This window comes from Cynocephalus volans, chromosome 8 (assembly GCF_027409185.1).
Source record: "Cynocephalus volans isolate mCynVol1 chromosome 8, mCynVol1.pri, whole genome shotgun sequence".
In the NCBI taxonomy this organism is placed as follows: Eukaryota; Metazoa; Chordata; class Mammalia; order Dermoptera; family Cynocephalidae; genus Cynocephalus; species Cynocephalus volans.
In genome coordinates, this window is record NC_084467.1 from 118,398,706 (window position 1) to 118,420,272 (window position 21,567).

General features: G+C 43.4%; 1 protein-coding gene across 2 annotated transcripts in view; it reads right to left on the reverse strand.

Moving 5' to 3' along the window:
• Positions 1–19,474, reverse strand: part of SLAMF1 (signaling lymphocytic activation molecule family member 1) — a 33,764-nt gene extending 14,290 nt beyond the window's left edge. For both annotated transcript variants that reach the window (XM_063106749.1, XM_063106748.1), the window contains exons 1-4: positions 19,402–19,474; positions 11,280–11,618; positions 9,056–9,340; positions 1,857–1,863 (exon numbers count right to left, since the gene is read on the reverse strand). In XM_063106749.1, the coding sequence (XP_062962819.1) occupies positions 1,857–1,863; positions 9,056–9,340; positions 11,280–11,618; positions 19,402–19,474 (704 nt within the window). The remainder of the gene's footprint in view (positions 1–1,856; positions 1,864–9,055; positions 9,341–11,279; positions 11,619–19,401) is intronic.
• Positions 19,475–21,567: the final 2,093 nt, after the last annotated feature.

Consider the following 21,567-nt stretch of genomic DNA (forward strand, 5'->3'; position numbering starts at 1 on the left):
TGGTCTAGGAGTAGAAACATGGCTGAATACTAAAGATAGACTTCTTGGAGAGTCAGAGAGGCTTATGGACTTGGGGAAAGTTACACCAGAGTAATGAACATTGGGGGCCAACCTGAAGCAATTGGATTCTAAGTAAAGTAATAGCGCTAAGGTCTTAAATAGTGTAACACCAAGTGTTCACGTTAATGTGTAAGGGTACTTATAAGGATTATTGTGGAGTTAGCCTGTTTGTTGTTGGACCTGGGATGGATTTGCTGGGAAGAAGTTGAAAAGAAGGAATATACGGGTTACAGAGGAACAGAGTGATGGCAGACACAATTCAGAAGTTCACGAGTTGACCAAAGATACAGACTGAAGTCTCAATGCCTTGATAAAAGGCATCCCACCAAGGCCCAGTGGGCCTCCAACCTGATAGCTAACCAGAAAGTGCCTTCCAGATTTGAAAAGATTCTCTCTTTCTTACTTTTATACATCAAGTTATCCCAAGGAGTCTCACTGCACTAACTTTGTGAATGCCTTGGTTGTAAATTGTTTTCCCCAAATTGAACATGTTTTAACCCTGCTGGATACCAACTTCAACAGACAGTCATGTGATATGATCAAAAAGTTAGGAGACAGGCAGAGAGTTCTAAAAAGACTCACGAACTTGTATAAAGTATGAAATTTGGAATCGCTGCTGAGGCTGGTGGTGCCCTGTTAGCAGCTCTACTCTGAATGATCGTTGTGAATGGCTTATGGTTGCTGAGAACCCTCTGTGCAGGGGTGTGTGTCTGAGAGGGAGATCGATTGATTCAGGTTTTATGCTGTCAACACCAGGGACCTACGGAGAAGCCTCCCAAATGCAATGATAAGAAGCAGAGCCAGCAGCGGAAACTTTGTATTTCACCAGCCCATGGAACCAACTCTGCAAACTGTGATAGCAGCACTCACTATTTTGAGACTATTTCCTCTTTCTTTTTCTACCATATGTATTTTGGGAACTTCTAAAACAAAAGCTAATTTGAGAATAAGTACCCCAACCATTTATATCATTTTAAAAGATAGTATTTCTCTCAAATTTATTTGAGATTTTAAAAATAAATAAATAAAACCAACAAACAAGGTGGTGCCTCCAAAACTAGAAAATCACAGACGACAAAGTTGCTTCAGTAATGCGTGCCAAGTCAGCCTCTCTCCTCTCCCCTCACACCTGCTGCCGACAACTCTGCTGCCCACCTACCCACATAACAGTGACTGGGGCACAATATTGACTCTCCAAGGACATGATAATGCCAGCCCTTTCAGTCTTTTCCAGGGTCTTATGAGGTTGAAAATGTCTGCCACACCCTCCTATGACATAAATGACCAGCTTCTGCCAGTCCAGCTAGATCTGGGAGACAATTCAGCCATAGTCCTGAAAGATATTTCATAAACTCTTATTTTTCTCCTAGTTTTTGCATACAGATATGAATCTACCAAGGGATTTAAGTTACAGAACCATAGACTCTTTTTTAAAACTTAAAGGAAGTACAATATAGTGCTTATGTCACTCAACCAACTAATTTTACGTTGAGGAAACTGAGACTCGTACTAGAGTCACAGAAAACACTGATGGCAGAATGGGGTGAGATGAGAACTGCAGATTTTGCAGTGTGCGTTTTAGCCTCTGGATATGGGGCCCACCTCGAGGAAAGTAGTGTCAGGCTGTGATGCCTAGAAGACCGCTTGAATCAAAAGACCTCTGGGCAGCTGACTCTTCCTTTTCCATCCTCGGTCCAACACATGCCCCTTCCTGGCCCGTTGCTCCACCCATACTCTCCTTGCTGCACCTTCAGTGGTCCCCCATGCCTGCCCAGCCTGACACCAGCCAATCTCACTTCCTTTCTGTCACCTTTCCTGGCCAACCCAGCTCTCATTCTTCCCTCTCCCTTCGGCTCCTGCAGCACCTGTGGTTTATGTCGTGTGTATTAGAACCTGAGTTTTGGCAACAATATTTTCGCTGTAGAGACCATTTTCAGTGATGGTATTTGGAGCCAGACAGACAAATTCAAATTCTGGGTCTACCACTTGACAGCTCTGTGGCCTCAGATCTGCTACTCAAACCCTCTTGGGTCTCAGTTTCCTCATCTGTAAAATGATCATAATCATATTCAGTTCAGAGTTGCTCTGATGAACCAATGCAGTAATGCATGGAGAGTACCCAGAGAAATGCCTGGAATCCATCATGTAGTCCATAAATTACAACTACTTCTACTAGCCTCAATTCTTCAACTAGCTGGTTGGTACCTGGAGGCCAGACACCATCTCTTATACTTCTTTTGCAGCCGTCTTAGTACTTGGCACATAATAGGTCCTTGGTAAATTCTTGTTGGTTGATCGACAGAAAAAGAAGATGGGTTTGATCTCAAGTCCAAAGGAATCTCTTCACTGATGTCCAGAGATGCTTCAGCCCCATCCTGTCCTTTGCTTATGACTTAGTTTTTCTATAATGTGTATTTACAATTAGTGTTTATTCATTTGGTGCTATTCTCTACTTATGATATTTATATGGAAACTAAATGTCGGGAACTCTATACCCTTAGGAATTTGAATAAATATGGACAAAATGCTACTTTTACAGCTTTTTGGGGCCAGACTGCCCAGATTTCTGTAATTTCTGGGAATAATTTTCTCATGGTCTTCTAAGTCTTTGCTCTTGTAGCTCCACTTGCTCTACTCTGTGCTGTCGTGAGTGCAAGGTTCAGTCTCTTCATCAGTTTCCACAAAAAAACAACAAAAACAAACAAAAAAAAACCCTTACACTGAGAATTTTGTGGGTTTTTTAATCACTATATGACAGGTTCAGACCCTCTGTTTCTCTTGCTATTTCTGTACAAGCAACGTCTTCCCTGTTCTCACACAGAACCATCCAACCCACATTTGGATTCCTTGGGGGATCCTTTCTGCCTTCTAGCATTTATTAAGGTACAATCCTAAATGAATACTGTTCCCTTCCAAAGAGGAAGTCCAATAGTGGTGTTTTAATATGATAAGAGCTTTCTACCTAGTAAGGTATAAAGTCCCACCTAGATAGCAAATTTTGTGAAAGTAGGTCCTGTCCCTTATTCTTTATTTGCACCCCGCATGCCACCTGATACAATACAGAGCAGGGGACAGTCAATATGCCCTTGATGAACTAAGCTAAATTAAATTAGAGGCCATAAGAATGGATCTGGGAGAGGATTGTTATGTATGCTTTTTTAAAGAATTATCAGAGTGCTAAATATAAGAAGGTCTCAGAAGGAGACCTACGCAAAGTCACCTTTGGAATGGCCCAAGGCAGGAGTCGAAGGGAAGGAGCAATGACCTACTTGGCATATGCTCTGTAATAACAAAGTGGTGCCTGGAGGAAAGTGCGTGTCTGCACCTTGAACATGTCACCTGTGCTCCCATTTACAAACCTCTATTTCCTGTGGCAGAAACTCCAGCTCTCTCTCTCTTTTTGCTCAGTCATGTAAGGAGGCCTCTCGGGATGGGGATGCTCAGAAGTCAGGCAAAGGTTGTCCTGGGTTCACAGGCCCCCATTCTCCATCCACAAAGAAACTCTACCTGAACATTCTTGAACTACAGGTTTGGGACATTTCCCCCCCTGGAACCTCTCAGAGGTAGCTGAGCAGGCTACCTGGTTGAGAACTCCTGTGCCATTTACGCAGAGAACTTTGCATGAGTCTTCACCCTGTGGTCCTCTCCTCTACTGACTGTGGTTTAAATGTGGTAACTTGGCACATAGCCATGCCTCCAAAGAAAATGCCGGAAGACCTTTTTTGTCTCTGAAAGTCTGTTGCCACAGAAACACAAAAGCTTCTCTCTCTCCTCAAGTCCCCAAACCTTATTTTTTAAGGAAGATAAAGAAGAAAACAATAAAGAATCTGAGAAACAAATGTAGTTCACCCAGGAGATACTGAGATGCCAACGTAACGGTCTGAGAGCACCGGATCTCTTTCCTGCCTTTCATGTGGTTCTGTCAGCAAGGCAGCCACATGGCCCACGACTCTGTGAGGAAGTCAACCATCTTTAAGATATACCTTCTTGTTGGCGGTGGTTTCTACTCAGAATTGGGGGCAGGGAAAGGATGCTCATGAACCATATACAAATTTAAGGTCTGGGACCATCCAAGTAAAAATTCAGAGTTCTCAGCTTCCAGAAAAATCCCTTACACTTGCCTATCTCATCTAGCATGGTGTTGCAGAGGCTACTGGTTGTGCCCCTAGGGCCATTTCTCCCATTCCTGCATAGTAATGCTAGTCTCATCCAGGTACATGGCTGCACAGACAGCTAAGGACTATATTTCTCAGCCTTCCTTGTAGCAGGTGTGACCATGTGACAAGGCTCTGGCCCATAAGCACCCAGGTTCCATCCTCCCACCATGGTGATCAGACTTGCTGGTTTGGGAAGACCATGGACTGGAACTTGCCCCAGTGCATGGAACATCTAGGTAACAATGGGAGCTCCCTATTTGAGGAAATGGCCTTGTTAGAAAGGGGGAGACTCCAGGGCTCACTGGTAGGTGTCAGTCTTTTCTTCCACTGAGGTAGCTCAGACATGCTGAGCCAGCTTTTTGCTAATCTATTAAAAGAGGTCCCCTTTTCAAGATGAGCTTCCAGGGCACTCCCTCTTAGCTGAATCATTTAAGGTTGTATACTAATGATTTCAGTACAGCTATAACTATCTCAGAGCACAGTCATTAAGGATGGAAGCAAGTCACATACTGTCCGGTGTTGACCCACATCAACATGCTTCCCGTGACCTAGCCAGGGTACTTTATAGCACCCTAGGATTTGGACTTTGCAATAAAGATGCTTAATTAAATAGACATTAAAGTGTTTCTTACTGTAAAACACGCAGATGGCAATTGAAATGAGGATGAATATATGATCATGAGCCTGGACAAATGTCACTTAAAAAATATTTCAAGGAGCAAATATGTCTCTGCACAGCAGTTTGAGTCCTGTCGAGAGATAGTGCTGACATCACGTCACCTTTGGTCTCATCACTTGGTTAACCAATTTGAGTTTTTCACTATAGACAGTGAAGTAAAGTAAATAAACCCTCAGACCCTGCTACTTCATCACAAGGCTGTATTCCCTTTATATCCCCCATGAAAAAAGTCTTTGTTAACTAACCGTCACTGCTTTTGCTCAGGCCTCATCATCTCTTGATGAATGACTGGAGTAAAGCATTTCTCATAACCAGTTTCTCTTTCTTCTCCCTCAGTCTATTCTCTATATCACTGAATTTTCTCTTTGAAATGCAAAACTGGTGGTGTTACTCTTCTATCTAAAACTCTTTATTAGTGCCCATCACCCACAGGATAATACAATTCAACACCCAGCTCCACCCGCTTTTCCCTCTGCCTAGAATGTTTTTTGTCAGCTCGGGTAATTTCTATTTATTCTTCAAAGTTCAGTTTATGTTACGCCCTCTGTGAGACTCCCTCTGATCCCCTGAGACACTGTTAATCATTCCTTTCTCTTTGTTACCTTGCGCTTATTTCTGTTTTGCACCTATCACACTATGTGATCTACGGTACTTATTTATTTATAGAACTGTCTTCCCTCTTAAGGACAAGGATTGTGTCCTTTTTATCTCTGTGTACTCAGCACCTAGCACAATGTTGGAACACCGTAGAACCTCAATAAGTGCTTGCCAAACTAAGCACAATGTTTTAAGAATTAGTAGCATTCATCTGCAAACACAAATCAATGTACTGATAAAACTCTGTTTTCAGTATTTAAGCAACCAAGTGTGCTGGGAAGAGTATAGTGTAAACCAGCCTTGTGACCTGGTTCTGATGCTGTGTGGTCCCCCATCCCCAAAGGCAGTGTGTGTGGGAGGTATCTCTACTTGTGTTACTGGTTGAATTGTGTCACCCCAAAATTCCTGTGTTGATGTCCTTACTTGGACATAAGGTCTTTACTGAGGTAATCAAGTTAAAATGAGGTCATTAGAGTGATGTTATGGGCTGAATTGTGTCTCCCTGAAAATTCATATGTTGAAGCCCTAACCCCCAGTACCTCAGATATGACTGTATTTGGGGATAGGGTCTTTAAAGAGGTGATTGAGTTGAAATGAGGTCATTAGGTTGGACCCTAATCTAGTCTGACTGGTGTCCTTAAAAGAAGAGGAAACTTGGACATATGAAGAGACACGAGGGATGTGAATACACACACAAAAAAGACCAGAAGAGGATGCAGTGAAAAGGTGGCCATCTGCAAGCTAAGGAGAGAGGCATCAGAAGAAACCAAACCTGCCCACACCTTGATCTTGAACTTCTAACCTCCAGAACTGTGAGAAAATAAATTTCTCTTATTTAAGTAACCAGCCCTAGCAAACTGCTACAGATGGGCCCTAATCCAATATGACTGGTGTCCTGACAAGAAGAAGAAATTTGGACACAGAAATATGCACAGAGAGGCGACGAACGTGGAGACGCAAGGAGAAGACAGTGATCCACAAGCCGAGGAGAGAGGCCTAGAACAGATCCTTCCCCCGCAGCCCTCGGGAGAAACTGATCCTGCGGACACCTTGTTCTGACTTCTAGGTTCCAGAAATGAGAGACAATAAATGTCAATTGTTTGATCCATCCAGTTTGTTGTACTTCGTTATAAAGTCTTAGCAAACTGATACCTCAACAACCCTTTATAAGCAGAACTTATTCATATACATACAAACTGAGTCATAGACTGTCAGCTCTGGAAGGGACTGCACTTGTCCACCCTTTTCATTTCACACACGATTAAACAGGCTCAAGAGAGGGCAATGGCCGCCTCACGTAGAGTGGCTCTCCTAAAGCCTGAGCTGAGATCTGACAGGGCTCTTCCCGTGGCCTATTTCTGCTGCTTTGTGTCCCTCTGCACGTCACAAGAGCCAGCTTCGTATACTGTAAATCTGTTCACAATAGTGTGTACTTGGTCCTCAGAGTGGCTTAGATGGGTGAGAACATTGTCACATGTTTCCTTAAAATGTCCTGAGCCAACTGCCCTTATCTTTATGGACAGCAAGGCTTTGGTATGCACTAATTAAATTCTTGTGAAACCACATTGAGGAGGATGAAGAGAGCTCTCCCTCTGTTTTGGGACAGCCCAGTATATAACATCTGGTGCCCCGTCTTTACTCTAACCAGAGAGGGCTGCTGTAACCAGAGAGCGCTGTGCTGGGGTGAGGGTTACTGCTTCCTCGTTTAAAATAATAACTTACTTAATAGTAGTTATGTAGTTTTCATAATAAAAACTACATTTTTATTATAGTTTATAGGGCATGTTAATTGTGTTATCTCTTCCACTAATACCTATGAGGATTCCAGGATCAGACCACCCATCTCTCTCACTTATTCTGTGTGTGACTTTACTTAACCTTTTTATAGCTTTATTTTCTCACCTTTAAAGCAGGAATGCTAATACTATTGACATTATTTGGTTGCTGTGAGGATTAAAGAAGATGCCACATAGCCGCACATAGACAATTAAGACTTGCCTGTTATTATTTACAGGTGAAGAATCTAAGTCTCAGAGGGGTTGAGCGACTTATCCTTGTAAGTAGAAAGGACCGCCTTGGATCTAAGACCTCTGGGGCCATGTTCTATAAACTACTCACTATGCAACACTGCTTTCTTGATCCTGTCACACATTCTTAATGACCGTGGGCAGAGAGGGAGGTCTGAATTTGGGGGAATGTCTCTGAATGTGATTTGTATGCAAGGTGCACAAGCGGCCAGACACATCTGCAGGTGGACAGATGGTTGACTCATGCTATGTAATGGCTGCGAGAGGCAACATGAAGTGGGTTAGGTCCACCACAAAACTCCCAGGTGCACATTGGAGGCTAGCTGGAATTTTCCTAGAAGTCCTTCTGGGAATACTCTAGGGTAGTCTCTGCAAAAGGAGGTGGTATGCAGGAGAGTATAACTTGACTGGATTCCCCTGCCCCCTCATCCCTGGTCATTTGAGAAAGCCCTCCACATAGACACCAAGTCTACTATGGGCAGGAGTCTCATTGGAATGACTCCTGTTTCCCCTCAGTGGATACAGAGAGGAGAATGTCAGAGCATAAGCAATGCTTGGCAGGGCCAGAAGCCTAGTCCTTCTGTCCCTGAACCTGCTTGAGGCAGGGACACAAGATCTGTTGGTGAAATGTGTCAGTGTTTAATCTTGTTTCCAAGTGGTGAGATGGACTGACTTAATGAGCTCTCTCTGTGCCTTTTGGTAACAGAATAATGATGCTTTTCTTTCTAGAGAAAGAGAAGTCAGAAGATCTAGGTGTAGATGCTAATTCCACTATTTAGAAGTTGAAGAAACTTGAAGAGGGTACTTAAATGCTATGAACTTCAATTTCCTGAATTATAAAATGAGAATGATAACAACTATCTGGCAAGGTTATTGTGAGGATCAAAAAAAATCGTACAATTGAAAGTGCTTTGCCAATAATAAAGTGCTATACAATTTATCATTATTCCCCAGACTTCACAGTCCAGGTCTTAATACCACCTCTCTCCAAACTGCTATGGGATTCACAGTCCATTCCATAAAATGAGGTCCTTCATTAGATCCTGTGTTTCATTATTGAGCAAATGTTTTGTACCTTATCTTTACAATGCATTGTTAGAGAGCAGAGATCATATCTATTCCCAATTTCCTACAGGGTAGGTGATCAATAAATATTTATTGATGATATGGAACTGTCCCACTATTAGTGGGGGATAAACTTGAGAGTCAGGACCTGCCACCTTCACTCCTTCACCCAGTCAATCTTGCAAGTTGGAGCCAGCGCAGGAGGCAGAAGAGAAGGATCGAGCCTTGGAAACCTGGGTTCTGGGTCTGGCTTCATCATTTCCTGTTGGTTTCCTCAATTGTAAACTATTCGTAATAATGCCCCCCTGGTCAATATGACAGTGTGCTCACTGAATGCACATGGGAAGCTTTTGCAAACTATAAGGAAAATGTAGAGTGTTGTTACCAAAGTGAAGCAGAACAACTGGCCCAGGTGGGGACTGAGCCCATGCTCACCAATGTGGCACATTAGTCACCACCAGTGTACTCACCTGTGGGATCTGGCATGCATCTGGACCACGGGGTGAAGGTCTGAGAGCGGTTGCTGATGGGGTTGCTTGCGGAGCAGATGTAGATATTGTCAGCATGCTGGGCGCCAAGGGTGAGGTACAGGAGGTGGGAGCTGCTGGCTGGGCTCAGTGGGTGGGTGCCCGCCTCCTCACTCCAGCTGTAAGCCACATGGTCCCCCTTCTCCACTGTGCAAGACAGCATCAAGCTGCAGGTCCCGTTCTCCTGGGTCTTGTTTAACACTTTAATTTCTGGAGTGGAGACCTGCTCTGTCAGGAGGGGAAGGAAGGGGGCCACCATTGAAATGAACTCCCTGGAATTCTCACTTGATCTTTTCATTAGAACAAAGTACAGCCTAATGGCTTTTTTCCTCCCTGAGGGGGCTTCAGTGTGATTTTTTTCTACTGGTGACCTACTGCTTTGCACCTCCACTCACTCCCCACTACATCCTTCCCAGGACCACCTTGGGATAAAATAGAGAAGAATTTGGTTTTTGTCCCCTTATGCCAATACTGTTAGGGCTCCACTTGCCCTTCCTGATGTTTTTGATACAGGTTGTTCTCCTGTATTCTATCAGTGGAGTTTGCTGCAACTAACCCCCCATGGGTTTTAATTGGTTTAAAGTATTACTTCCTAGACCAAAAAGAATGCCTTTTTAGTGGGGGTATTTTATCTATGGTGTGCATGCGCACGTGTGTGTGTGTGTGTGTGTGTGTGTGTGTGTGTGTGTGTGTGTGTGTGTGTAGCAAGTGCTTTTGTGTTTCTGAGCTAGGGATAGGTCCTCAGTCATAGCCGTAGGCCCCGTCAGTCTATCCCACTCTATTGCCATGAAATAGGCAAGGTAGAAGAGAAAGTCTCGTTTATTTGGCAACTGCTATAGAACAAGCACAGGGCTGTAGTTTCACATTGATCATCTTCTTCAACCTTGTTGGCAATTATAACTGTAGTTATAATTATTCCCATTTTGTAGACAAAGAAACTGAGTCCCAGAGAGGTGAAATGTCTTACACAATGTCACACAGCTTCTAAGTGGTTGAGCTGAGATCTGAACCTAGGTCTGACTCTGAAATCCAGCCTCCTCCTTTGAATTGAGAAGAATTCCATGGCTGCAGAGACCACATTTTCCAAACTAAGAATTTGATTACAAGATGTGACAAAGGCAATATATTTATAGGAGCAAAAGGACAGTATGTATGGCATCTACACTGTTTTGAAAAATGCCTGATGTGTGGTCTCCGTGCTCATGGCAACCTTGCCCCAGCATCCCTGTTAGGTACCTGGTGGAAGGCCATAGGAATTCTGCTTGCACTGTGTGAAGGAAAGGGAAGCTGGAGCAGGGAAGGGTGAGAGAGGGTATTGCTGCCTCTCCTCAAGACACCTGAGGATTTCAAAGAAATGGGGCTCCCTATCCCATCCTGAGATAGGGAAGTCACTCTGAAGCAGCAGGAAAGCCCCATGTGGCTGTTAGGATTAGTGAGAATTCAGGTGAGCCTCTGGGCCTGAGAGACACAAAACCCTGGGTACATTAAAGAGGGGGTGGCAGTTAAAGAGGCTCAAAAAAGCACTGGCCTTGGATTCAAGGGGATCTTGGTTCCACTTTAAGTACTGCTACTGAGAGACTTTATTACCAGAGCCTTGATTTAAATGAGAAAAAGACACTTCTTCCACCAGGTAGGTGTGCTCCTACCCCAGACACGGGGCTTGGTGAATGGTGTATGTGCTGAATTTCAGCTCTCCATGCTCAGAGCCCCTAGAGCAGTGAGCCACCCACACAAACATGTGCAAGCATGCACAAGCCACTTCTCTCTAGATTTCAGTGCCCTCCTGTATGAGAGAGGTTAGGTTTGATCAGTGGTATTCAAACTTTTTAAAAATCAGAAAAACATTCATTTATCAAATAAAATCATATTTGCAAAGAATCTTGGGGCTCCAGGCCCTCCAGCACACAGGCATCTGGGCCCCTTTCCTTTGGAACTGGGAGGAAGGGTAACTAATGTTAATCAGCCACCATCAATGTACAATTTAGAAAAATAAACTGTCAACTTATAAGGCCCCTTCCGTGAAGCACAGTTTAAATACCCCTGGATTAGATGATCTTTCAAGTTACTTTCAATTCTGAATACCTTTTGCTTCTGAGAAAGGACTAAATTCTTAGACAAGAAACTATCTTGGCCCTTCAGTGTGGACTGGGGAAGCCACCATTTTTACCATAAAGCATCAGCTGCAGGCAAAAGTTCTGGACTGAAACGTTTCCTTCCAGGGCCATGAAGTACCATCCCTCATCCTCCTTCCTGCTTTCCAGGATTCCCAGGCTCAAGTTCTCCAGATAAAACTTATAGCGGCTCTCTACATGACGTGGAGATTCCCCTTTAGACAAATCAAGAGACACTATTTTCTTCTTGACGCTGTTTCCTGGTGATTTTGCCATGGTAACAAGGATGTGAATGCTTTTGTTCATGCTCTTATTTATCCCTTCGTATGTCAGGGGCAGCAACACGTTGCTTCCCAGCTGCTGGAGAACTTTTGGGCAGTTCATCATGCCCCCACCTGTGGGAGGGAGAAGAGAGTCCCTTATCACGGAGGCCTTGAGAACCACTTCGTGTCTGGATCAGGAATGACAGATTGGAGGCTGTCCCTTTTCCTCTCGAGCTAACCTTGGGGTTGCCAGGTCCTCAGTGGTCTGTTAGGGACTGCCACGAGGGCCCCACTATATTCTCAGTATTTCAAAATCTCAATGGAAATCTGACCATTGCTTAGGATAGAGCTGTACAGACTAACTAGAACACTGGGTTCCTATCAACTCAGATTTACACTGAAGGCACCTAAAACACAGAAAAGTTAAATGGACTAGAATCCAGGTCTGTTAATTCCTCTACCGGGGTTCTCACCAGCACTCGGAATATAGGATGAAGGATAAAGAGCAACTAAAAATGACTCTGAATTCATGAGCCCAGGGGACCAAGATTACAGAAGTATCCTTTCAGATGATGAGGAAAACAGCAAAGTCTGAGGAGCGTGCCGTCTGAGAAGTGGTGAGCCTGTGGTTCAGACTGTGGAATCCTAGTATTCCAAAAACCCTGAGAAAGTTAATAATGTCAAGGGTGACATATTATTTTATTTCTCTTTTTCAAAAGAGCTGAGCCAACAAAAAAAGGAAAAACACACACACACACACACTCAAGAAACCAAAAACCTTTCAAACCACTAGAAGGGATCCTACTGCTGATTATTTTAACACCTCCTCTTTCTTCAAACCCGCAACCTGCCTCTCTCCCTCCTCTCTCAGCTGACGACCTTGCTTTTCGTTTTACCAAAAAAGTAGAAGAAATAAAATGAGAATTTCCATTTTTGCCACCACCCAATCAACCTGCCTGCCTGGATGGACAGTGTGTTTTCCCACGTGAGGCCAGACTTCTCCACGGAGCACTCGCTTGCTTTGAGGCTTTGCTTCCATAATTGCCCCACCCTTTGCATCATCAGTTTTTTTACTGGGTAATTTCCATTGACGCACAGCATACAGATATGTAATTTCTCCCATCTTAAAACTCCCTCCCCTGATCCCTGGTCCAGCCCCAACTACCTCCCATTTCTGTTTTCCTTTATAACAAAGACCTTTAATGTGTGTTTATACTTTCTGCTCGCATTTCCTGACCCATTTTTCCTTAACTCTAAACAGGTGCTCTTCCCTACTGCTCCCTGGAACCACCTTTGTCAAGGTCACTGTCTATTCCATGAAGCCAAGTCCATTCCCCGTCGATTCTGTACTTGCTTCCTCATGAACACCTGACATGGTTCATCACTCTCTCCTTGAAACTCTCTTTCATTTTGCCCCTAAAGCACCATAACTCTCCTTGTTTTCCTTCCATTTGATTGGCTTCCCCTTCTCAGTCTCCTTGGTGAGAACCTGCTGCTCTTCCGGACCTCTAAATATTGGAGCACTCCAGGGCTCTGACTTCTTCTTTCCCCATCCGCACATATCCAGTCTCATTCGATATTTCTAGAATACTTACAGAGTTATATCTCCCACCTAAGCCCTTCACTGTACTTCCAACTGCATACACAGATCAGTATTTAGAGGTCTAAAGGGCAACACAAAGTTAGCAAATGAACTTGCTTCCATAGCCCCTTCTGCAAACATTACAATTCACCAATTTCTCAGGCCAAAACATTGCAATCATCCTTGGCTCCTTTCTTTCTCTCACGCTCCACATTCAGTCTAACAGCAAATCCTGTTGCCTCTGACTTCAGAATATGTCTGGCATCTGGGCACTCTGCACATCCTCTTTTCCAGCACCATCATCACAGTGCTGTGAACTGCCATTGTCATCCAATTGGTCTACCTGAACCCGTACAATGGACAGAGCAATCTTTTAAAACTATGTTCAATTTTGTCTCTCTCCTGCATTTGAATTTCCGGGGCTTTCTAGCACCCATGGGATAAAATCCTGATTAGTCCTTGATTGATATGGCTTCAAAGACCCTGCAGAGCCTGTCCCTGGTGTTGCTCTGACTCCGTCTCCTGCCCTCTCTCCTGCGCTCACTGCACTGTGGCCACACTGGCCTGGCTCTTCCTTAAACTCACCAGGAATGTTCCTGTCTCAGAGCTTTTGCATTTGCTGTTCCTCTCCCTGGAAACCTCTTCCCTTACATGCCTGGATAGCTCATTCCCTCACTTTAGTTTACGTCTCCACTCAAAAACATTTCCTCTGAGAGAACTCCTCTAACCATCTACCGAAAATCATCTTCCCCTTCCTATTTCATTTATGGCTACCAATGCTATATTGTGTATTTCTTTATTTTATTTTTGTCCCCCCACTAGAAAGTGAATCCCCCAAGAGGAAGAACTTCATTTTATTTACTGTACTGTCCCTGGGACCTAGAACAGTGCTTGGCACAGAGGAAGACTTTAATAAATATCTGTTCAATTTATGAAGGCTGAAAACCATGTTACCTGACCCAAATCTCTCTTATTTGGCTTTGCTTAACATGTATATAACTGAACTGAACCATAAGCTAGTGCTTGTAAAAGGAGCCATGACTCAGAGAGAGCACAGATTGTTTTAGTTGATAAGAAAGAAGAATAAAATATAACCATCTGGTTAAGTAATGCAGCTACCTTGAAGAAACTTCTCGACAACTGACTTGTAGTTAAGATGAGCTGTTGCAAAATTGGGCAAACTGGCCAAAATGTCCTTGATACCAAAATACCCTGAAATCCCAGCACTGTCCAATAAAGGGCCCAGTTAATATTGGACTGGAGATTCAGTGATTAGGAAAAAAGAAAAAGCAGTTTACCTGGTCTAAAATCAGGATTGGAATGGTTGAGACTCACAATTGTTAAGGAAAAAATGAGAAAGGCAATTAGATTATTGTTCTTTTAAATATTGCTAATACATCAACCCTTAAAGCAGAGTGCTCTGCCCTGTCACTTGATTAGATAAGGCATGTTATTGCGGTGGTCATGGTGGTTGATATTACATAGATAAATTGGAAAGCATGATCGGCTTTCCTCTAGCCACACTTATAAATAACCATCCAGATAATATGGCTCCTTTGGTGGCCACATGTCTGAATTGTAGGCACAGTACCCAGGTGAGTAAATTCTTGAATACTGAACCTAAACTTTCATACATAAAGGAATGAAAGAAAATTTAGAGCCGTATGTGCAAGTATGTACCCCCTGAACTTGTATACGAAAAGTAGTGTAGGTAAGCATACATTCATTTTTTCTGGGAGCATATCCATAAATGCCATCCCTCAAAGGGAGTCAACACAAGATTAAGATTCACACTCACACTGTTGGGTTTTTAGACCAATTTTGATATGGAGAAAAAACAGGAATGGAAACTATTCCCACCCTCACAAATGTCTCCCATGTGCCCCTTCCCCCTCCTAACCCTACAGACTCTTTGCACCATGGTTGCTTTCAGAGTTTGGAATTTGATGGGGGTAGAGAAAAAGAGGGGATATAGGGTGAGACAGGCAGTAGCCAAAAAAGAGAGAGAGGAGGGGAAAGAGGACAAGAAAGGGGAAGAGCGGTTGAGAAGGACGGGCTCAGTGGTTTACACACTTGTTCATGGGGAGTGGAATCCAAACTTCATCAAGAAGAGACCCTTACACCCCACAAGCCACATGAAGAGCATGATGCAGTGTCTGAGTGTGTGCGTGCCCAGGTCTGCAGGGCGTGCTTGAGATCATCCCCAGCAAGCACCAGTGGAAAAATAAGTGGGAGTTTTAAAGTGGTTCATAAAACCCTTCAAGTGGAGTCCCGGCTCCTGAGACATCCTACTGCCTGATGAGTGTTTTCCAGTGGGCCTGTGATTCAGTCAGCCCCTGTTTACTAAAAGAGTCTGGGAGGAAACATTTATAGCTGTTACCACCAACTCACTTTCCTTCATGGGTAATTCTACTTCGAAAGTTGACTGATTCACATGGGCCTGTGGATATTGGCCTGAAATTAGCAGGATTTAGCCAACCCTTTCACAAGATGGGATTCTACCTAACGATAACATTTTTGATGTTGTTTTGTTTTTTTGTTGGTTTTTTTTTGGCCTGGCCCATATACTTTCACACGTGCTTTTAGTATCTTGCTGCAGTATTTCTTCAAATAGAGAAGGACTTATTGGCCCCACAGTTCTTATGGCAAATTTAGACCCAGAAAGAAAAGATAACTTATTTAAGGTTCCTTTTTAAACTGTAGCCCCATCAGTCAAACTCCCATTCTTCTTTCCAAGCTGCTGGGTCTTTCTATCTTCAAGTATTCGCACTGGCCGTTCCCTGGCCTGAAGGTCTACAACCACCCTTTAACTGCTTTGCTAACTCCTTCCTTCCTTCTGGTCTCCATCTCCACATCTCTTCTTTAGGGGAGACTTATATGACTCCTAGTTTAGGTAAGGTTTTCCTGCCATATGCTTCCAATGCACTTTGCATCTCTCCTTCATATCACTCATCATGTTTTTCACATGATGCATGTCATCCTTGTTCAATTGTAAGCTTCCAGGAGCAGGGACTGTGTCTGTTTTATTCACTGCCGCATCCCTAACACCCACCTGGGACACGGTAGGAGCTCAGTAAATCCTTGTTGCCCACGTGAATGAATAAAATGGGATGGAATAAACGAGTGAGTGAACAAATGACAGCACAGAATCTAAGTTCTCTTCTCTCCAGGATCAGAACATACTCTGCTTAACCTTTATAGCACCCCTAAGAGCTATAGCATGGGGGAAAATGATAGGGACCCTTTACCCACTTTCCAGGTGAGGAGGTGGAAGTCTTCATTATGAGCCCTAGGTTTCAGGGAAAACAGACCACTCGCCATTCCCCCTGAACACTTTACCTCTGCATTTGTGCCTCCATCTAGAATACTCTTTCTCAAGTCCCAGAAAAAATCCAACCTACCAGAACTATATATGTGGAAAGACACACAAGAAACTGATAATATTGGTTGCCTCCATCAAGGAGTATGGAAGGGAGATTAGTCTTTATACCCTTTGGTACTGTTGAACTATTATAGACATACGTGTGATACGGTTCTAATAAACAAACTAGTCAACAAAAAAAATTAGATAAAAACAAGCATGATGAAAAAAGTCTCTATTCACTTTCTAAATTCCAGAGCAAATACTTCTTATATGCCATCTACATTCTCCTATGATTTCATCAACATCTCTCACCTTTTGAAAATTCCTATTCATCAATGCATTTCAATTAAATTCAATTCAACTCATATACTTCAATTACAGATGGAATATTCTAAGCTTTACCATGGGACCTGGATATAAATTTTAGCATTCTCTTTGCTCCCCAAACATAGGTTTATCCAGTTGCATTCACTGAGGCCTCTGGTCAGGCTGTGTGAGTGCAAAGAAATTGCTAAACTACTCTGTGCCTCTCTTTCCTCATTCATAAAGTTGTGGCGGTAACAACAATAGTCCATATCTCATAGGGCTGATGTGAAAGTTAAATGATTGATACACCTATAGCACTTAGAACACTGCATGGTATATAACAATTATGAAGTACATACTATTATTATTCATTCAACAAACATTTGTGGAGGGCTCCCATGTGCCAGACACTGTGTCAGGTGCTAGGCAGAGGCTGTGGTTTTTCATTTTGCTTCCCCCACTCTTTGCACAGTGCCTGCCACATTATGTGTCCTTAATAGTTAATTGCTGAATGGGACCCTCCAAAGTCAACCTATGGATAAGCCAGAGAGCCCTTATGTTCTGATTTCCAGGCCAGTGCTGGAGACAGTGAAGGTGATCACATCATATCCCAGTATTAAAGCTTTTGAGAAATTAAAGTGCTTAAGTGAACATCTTGTGATAGAATGGGCCCGCAAACACACAAAATTGGGCCAGCTCTAGAACCCATGCACTTGTCCCTCCCTTCTACCCCCGTGCGTGTGAAGGGGGTGGGGAGAACCTATATGGAGGAATCAAAACTCCCATTGGGGTAAGTTACCTGTTATAATAAATGTACCCCTATGCTGGGGGATGTTGATAACAGGAGGCTATCCATGTTTGGGGGTAAAGTATATATGGGAAATCTCTGTGCCTTCTGCTCAATTGTTCTGTGATGCTAAAACTGCTCTAAAAAAATAAAATATGTATTTTTTGAAAAGAATCTCATTGGGGGAAATGGAAAATTCACTTTTTGGGGGAAGGGACATGTAAACTTTTTTATTACAGTTCTGACTGGGAATTGGAGTTGAGCTGAGTAGAGATGGGAAGGTGAGTGGGTACAGATTTCATAAGAATCAAGCTTCTTGGCTGGGTAAGTCTGTCACGACTGACCTGTCCCATTTGCAAAGCATTTCCGTCTGGGTTTTATTGGGGTTTCACAAAAGGGTGCATATTTAAAAATAAAAACACTGTGAAATTTTTGTACCTATTTTAGAGAAGACAGAATGCAAGGAAGGGAGCATCCACTGACTGGGTAGACACGCCTTGGGGGGCTGAGCTGTTTCTCACTAACCAGTGACCTCCAAAGCCTTAAGTGCAGCTGTCAGCAGCGCCTGAGATGCCATGGGCCAGGCTGGCCAGGAGCCAAGCAATTAGAGATGGAAGAGTCTAACCCACAGTTGAGCACCATAACTCCTTTCAGTCACTAAGAAGCATTCCAAAAATGGTGGAGTCACAACTAGAGTGCAACAAGTAAGGCTCGGCTCTCCCTGTGACCACTTAAAGTGGCTCGGTATGGCTTTCTGAGCCCTGAGATCAGTTTTCCCCCTCCTAGACAGCGGGAAGTAAGAGTAGTGGGTCTACTGATCCAGGAGAAAGTGGGACCAAACAAGGGCCTCTTTATCTAGGAGTTGGCAAGAGACACATCCCATGCACAATCCCCCACATCCCTGGAGTATCTTGGGGCTTTTCCTGGAAAAGTCCATAATGGATTTGCGGTCTTGAAAACCCCAAGCCCAAAACACCCTGGGTCTCAGGATTTCCCCCCTTCCCTAATGCCACCTCTACTCCATGCCTCCCACAATCTAACCAAAGTCCCAGGCATTTAAGCAGGAGATTCTTATCACACTCACACAATCAGCCCAAAGTCCACTTCTTGCTTGGCTTTTTCTTTTCTCACAGTCCTGATACCACTTGCATTGGGAGGAAGATAAGCCAGCTACTGCTGCTTGGCCCTAAGGCTGGAACTGCTCTGACCCTGAGGGCTCCTGATTTGCATTTCCCACATACCATAACCAGTCCTGGGCTCCAGAAATCCCAACCTCTCACCCTCTTGCTGTTTGGAACCTTCTCTTCCAAGAAAGTAGCCACCAGTATGACCACACTGTGGCCACTGTTCTCATCCTAAGGCCTGGGGTTTTCACTTGCTTTTTGTTGGACCATGTTCCTGGTTTGTCTCCTGTGCATGTTGGGATGACCTTTCAGGGTAGCAACATTGGACACATTTTCTCCCAGAGCATCCCTCCAGCTCAGTCCCTCTAGGCAGAGTCCTTGTCTGAAGGATACCTATGCAAAATCCACTGAAACAGGATACCCATCCAAAATACCACTGAACAAGGACTTCAACTGGTTCCTCTCATCCTGAGACACTGGTCAGGAATGTGACAGGTGCCTTTGGCCTAGAAGAGCTCCTGGCTTCCTTGGAAACTAGGTTTGGTGGGGCTGAGCCTTGGAACCCAAGGGCCCAGGAACTCATAATGTTCCTTCCTCTTTGAAAGAGGCAGTTGAAACTCACAGCCACTCCCTAAGGAAGAGGCAGCCCAGCCACAGTCCCCAATCCCTGCACCTTCTCTCTATCCAGGAGCCTGTGCTGATTCCTGGCAGCTAATCAAGGGATTCAAGCCCACAAATGAATGAACACTCACCTGTTCCGTAGCTCAGCTCAAAAGCCAGGGACAAAAATAGGAGGTTCAAGGAGAGGAGCCCCTTGGGATCCATTGGCCAGTGAGGAGAGGGAAGGAGGCCTAGCCGGGAACCTGGCAGCTGCTCAGAGACGCCGCGGAAGATACGAGCTCCGAGTCAAGCAGCTGCCTCTGCTGTCTAGTTTATGCATCATGAACCAGCAGGTTCCTGAACGAGCTTCCTGTCTCAATGGGACTTTTTCTGATCTGTCTCTAGGATTGCTCATCTCCTTTCAGGGCTTAAATCACTTTGTTGTTCTCAAGAAGCACGATTCTCAGGAAGTCAGCCCCTTCACGACTGGAGCCAGGAAAGGGGCTGTGTGTGGTCACCTCGGCCAAACCTTGGCTTTGTCCGGAAACACGCTCCCCTTCTTTCCTTAACTGTCTCCAGGAAACTGGTGACATAGCTTCTCTGAGCAGTTCTCTCTGGTGACTCTTCTTCAAGTGCAAAGAAAAGACAGAGTTTTGTCAGAACACCCCTCAAACTTGGTAGTTCGAAGCTGAACTTAGAAGACTGATTTTTGATGAACTGATGGACCTCCTAGTTTTGATTTTTTTTTTCATAATTTTGGAGAACACCTCTACATGCAATCAGTCCTGGTGCCACAGTCAGAGAGAGGGGGTGGGCAAGTGCAGATCACTTGGCAGAAACCTGATTTCCCTGCTGTGTACAGTGTAGTAGAACTTAGCCCTGTGTTGTATTTTGAGGAGTTGCCTTTATTTTAGAGTTTATGTCTAACTTTTCACTGAGGAGAAAGGGGCTAGATTTGGAAGAAGAAAGACTCTGTACTTTTCCATGAGTTAGTTCTAAGAATGGAACACTGGAAAATGCTATTACCAGTGCTCACAAACAGACTTTGAAAGGCCAGGGTAATGTTTTAGAATCCATTTTAACCAGACACCAATGGGCATCTCCAAGGGGATCAGGGTAGTAAGAGCTGGTGATGCATGAGAACTTGCTCTTTATCATCACTGTGATCTTCCTTCCTTCCCCCAATACCCAATTATCCTTCCCACAACACTACCCAGTGATGTGCTGGAGCCAACACATCCCAAGGTATGAGAGCCAATTGTTAAATTTTCAGGAATCTTGTGAGCTGGTTGATAAACATGGCCATTATTGAATTACATAAACTTATATAAAATTAAATTACAAAAGCTTATAATGAAATAAGTTAAATATATATTTGAGGGAATAAAACCTCAAAACTCATTAGTTCCTAATTATTTTATGGCATTACGGGTATCTACGCTCTTGAGGTCATTGATTTATTGCATCTCTGTGATGGAAAGAAAATACTAGATCATGAGTGCTACTGCACCACTCTTCCCAGCTTTGCATTCAGTGACATGTTGGAAGCTTGAAATCGGCCATGGTGGGAGTTTATACCACAGAAATCTGCAAATGATATAAGAACTTCTATTGTTTTGTTGATTGTCTAGATGAAAGAGATAAAGAAAACATAAGGATGCAGATTAAAGTTACAAGTGTGCCATGACTCTAGCTCTTACATTGGGAATGGCATAAAAAAATTGAGGAAATGTTTTTCCAGGATCCAAAAACTATCAGCTGATTCAGAAAAAAGTCACTAGCACCACTGATGACCAAGTGATGTTCCAACATTTCTCTTTGTTGTTTCACATTTCTTTTAGCTTAAAAAAGGACATCGACCAACATTCATGTTGGAACTATGTTCATTTGTCAATCGTAACCACAGGTTGGCTATGAATATGAGTTAAACCAATATAAACATAGGCATTCTTTGAGAATCAATTGACTATATGGAATTTACAATAAAGGGTATTGTACATTTTATTAAAATGCAATCAATTGTATTTTATAAATTGTGTGTTACACATCTTTCATATAAGTAAAATTTATAACAAACTAATTTACATATATGTACATACATTAGTTTTCAGAGAATATGCTGTTAAACATTTACCAGCACATCACTGTCACAATAACTGAGAATACAAATCGTGGGGTAAGTGGCATGCTCTTCCTATACTTATGAGATAGCAGCAGAAATATAAATAAATTATATGGAAATATTAGGGTCCCATATTGCCCTAAGGCCTATTGCATAAGTCTTTGGTGTAAACCACACAACCACTTGATTGAGAAAC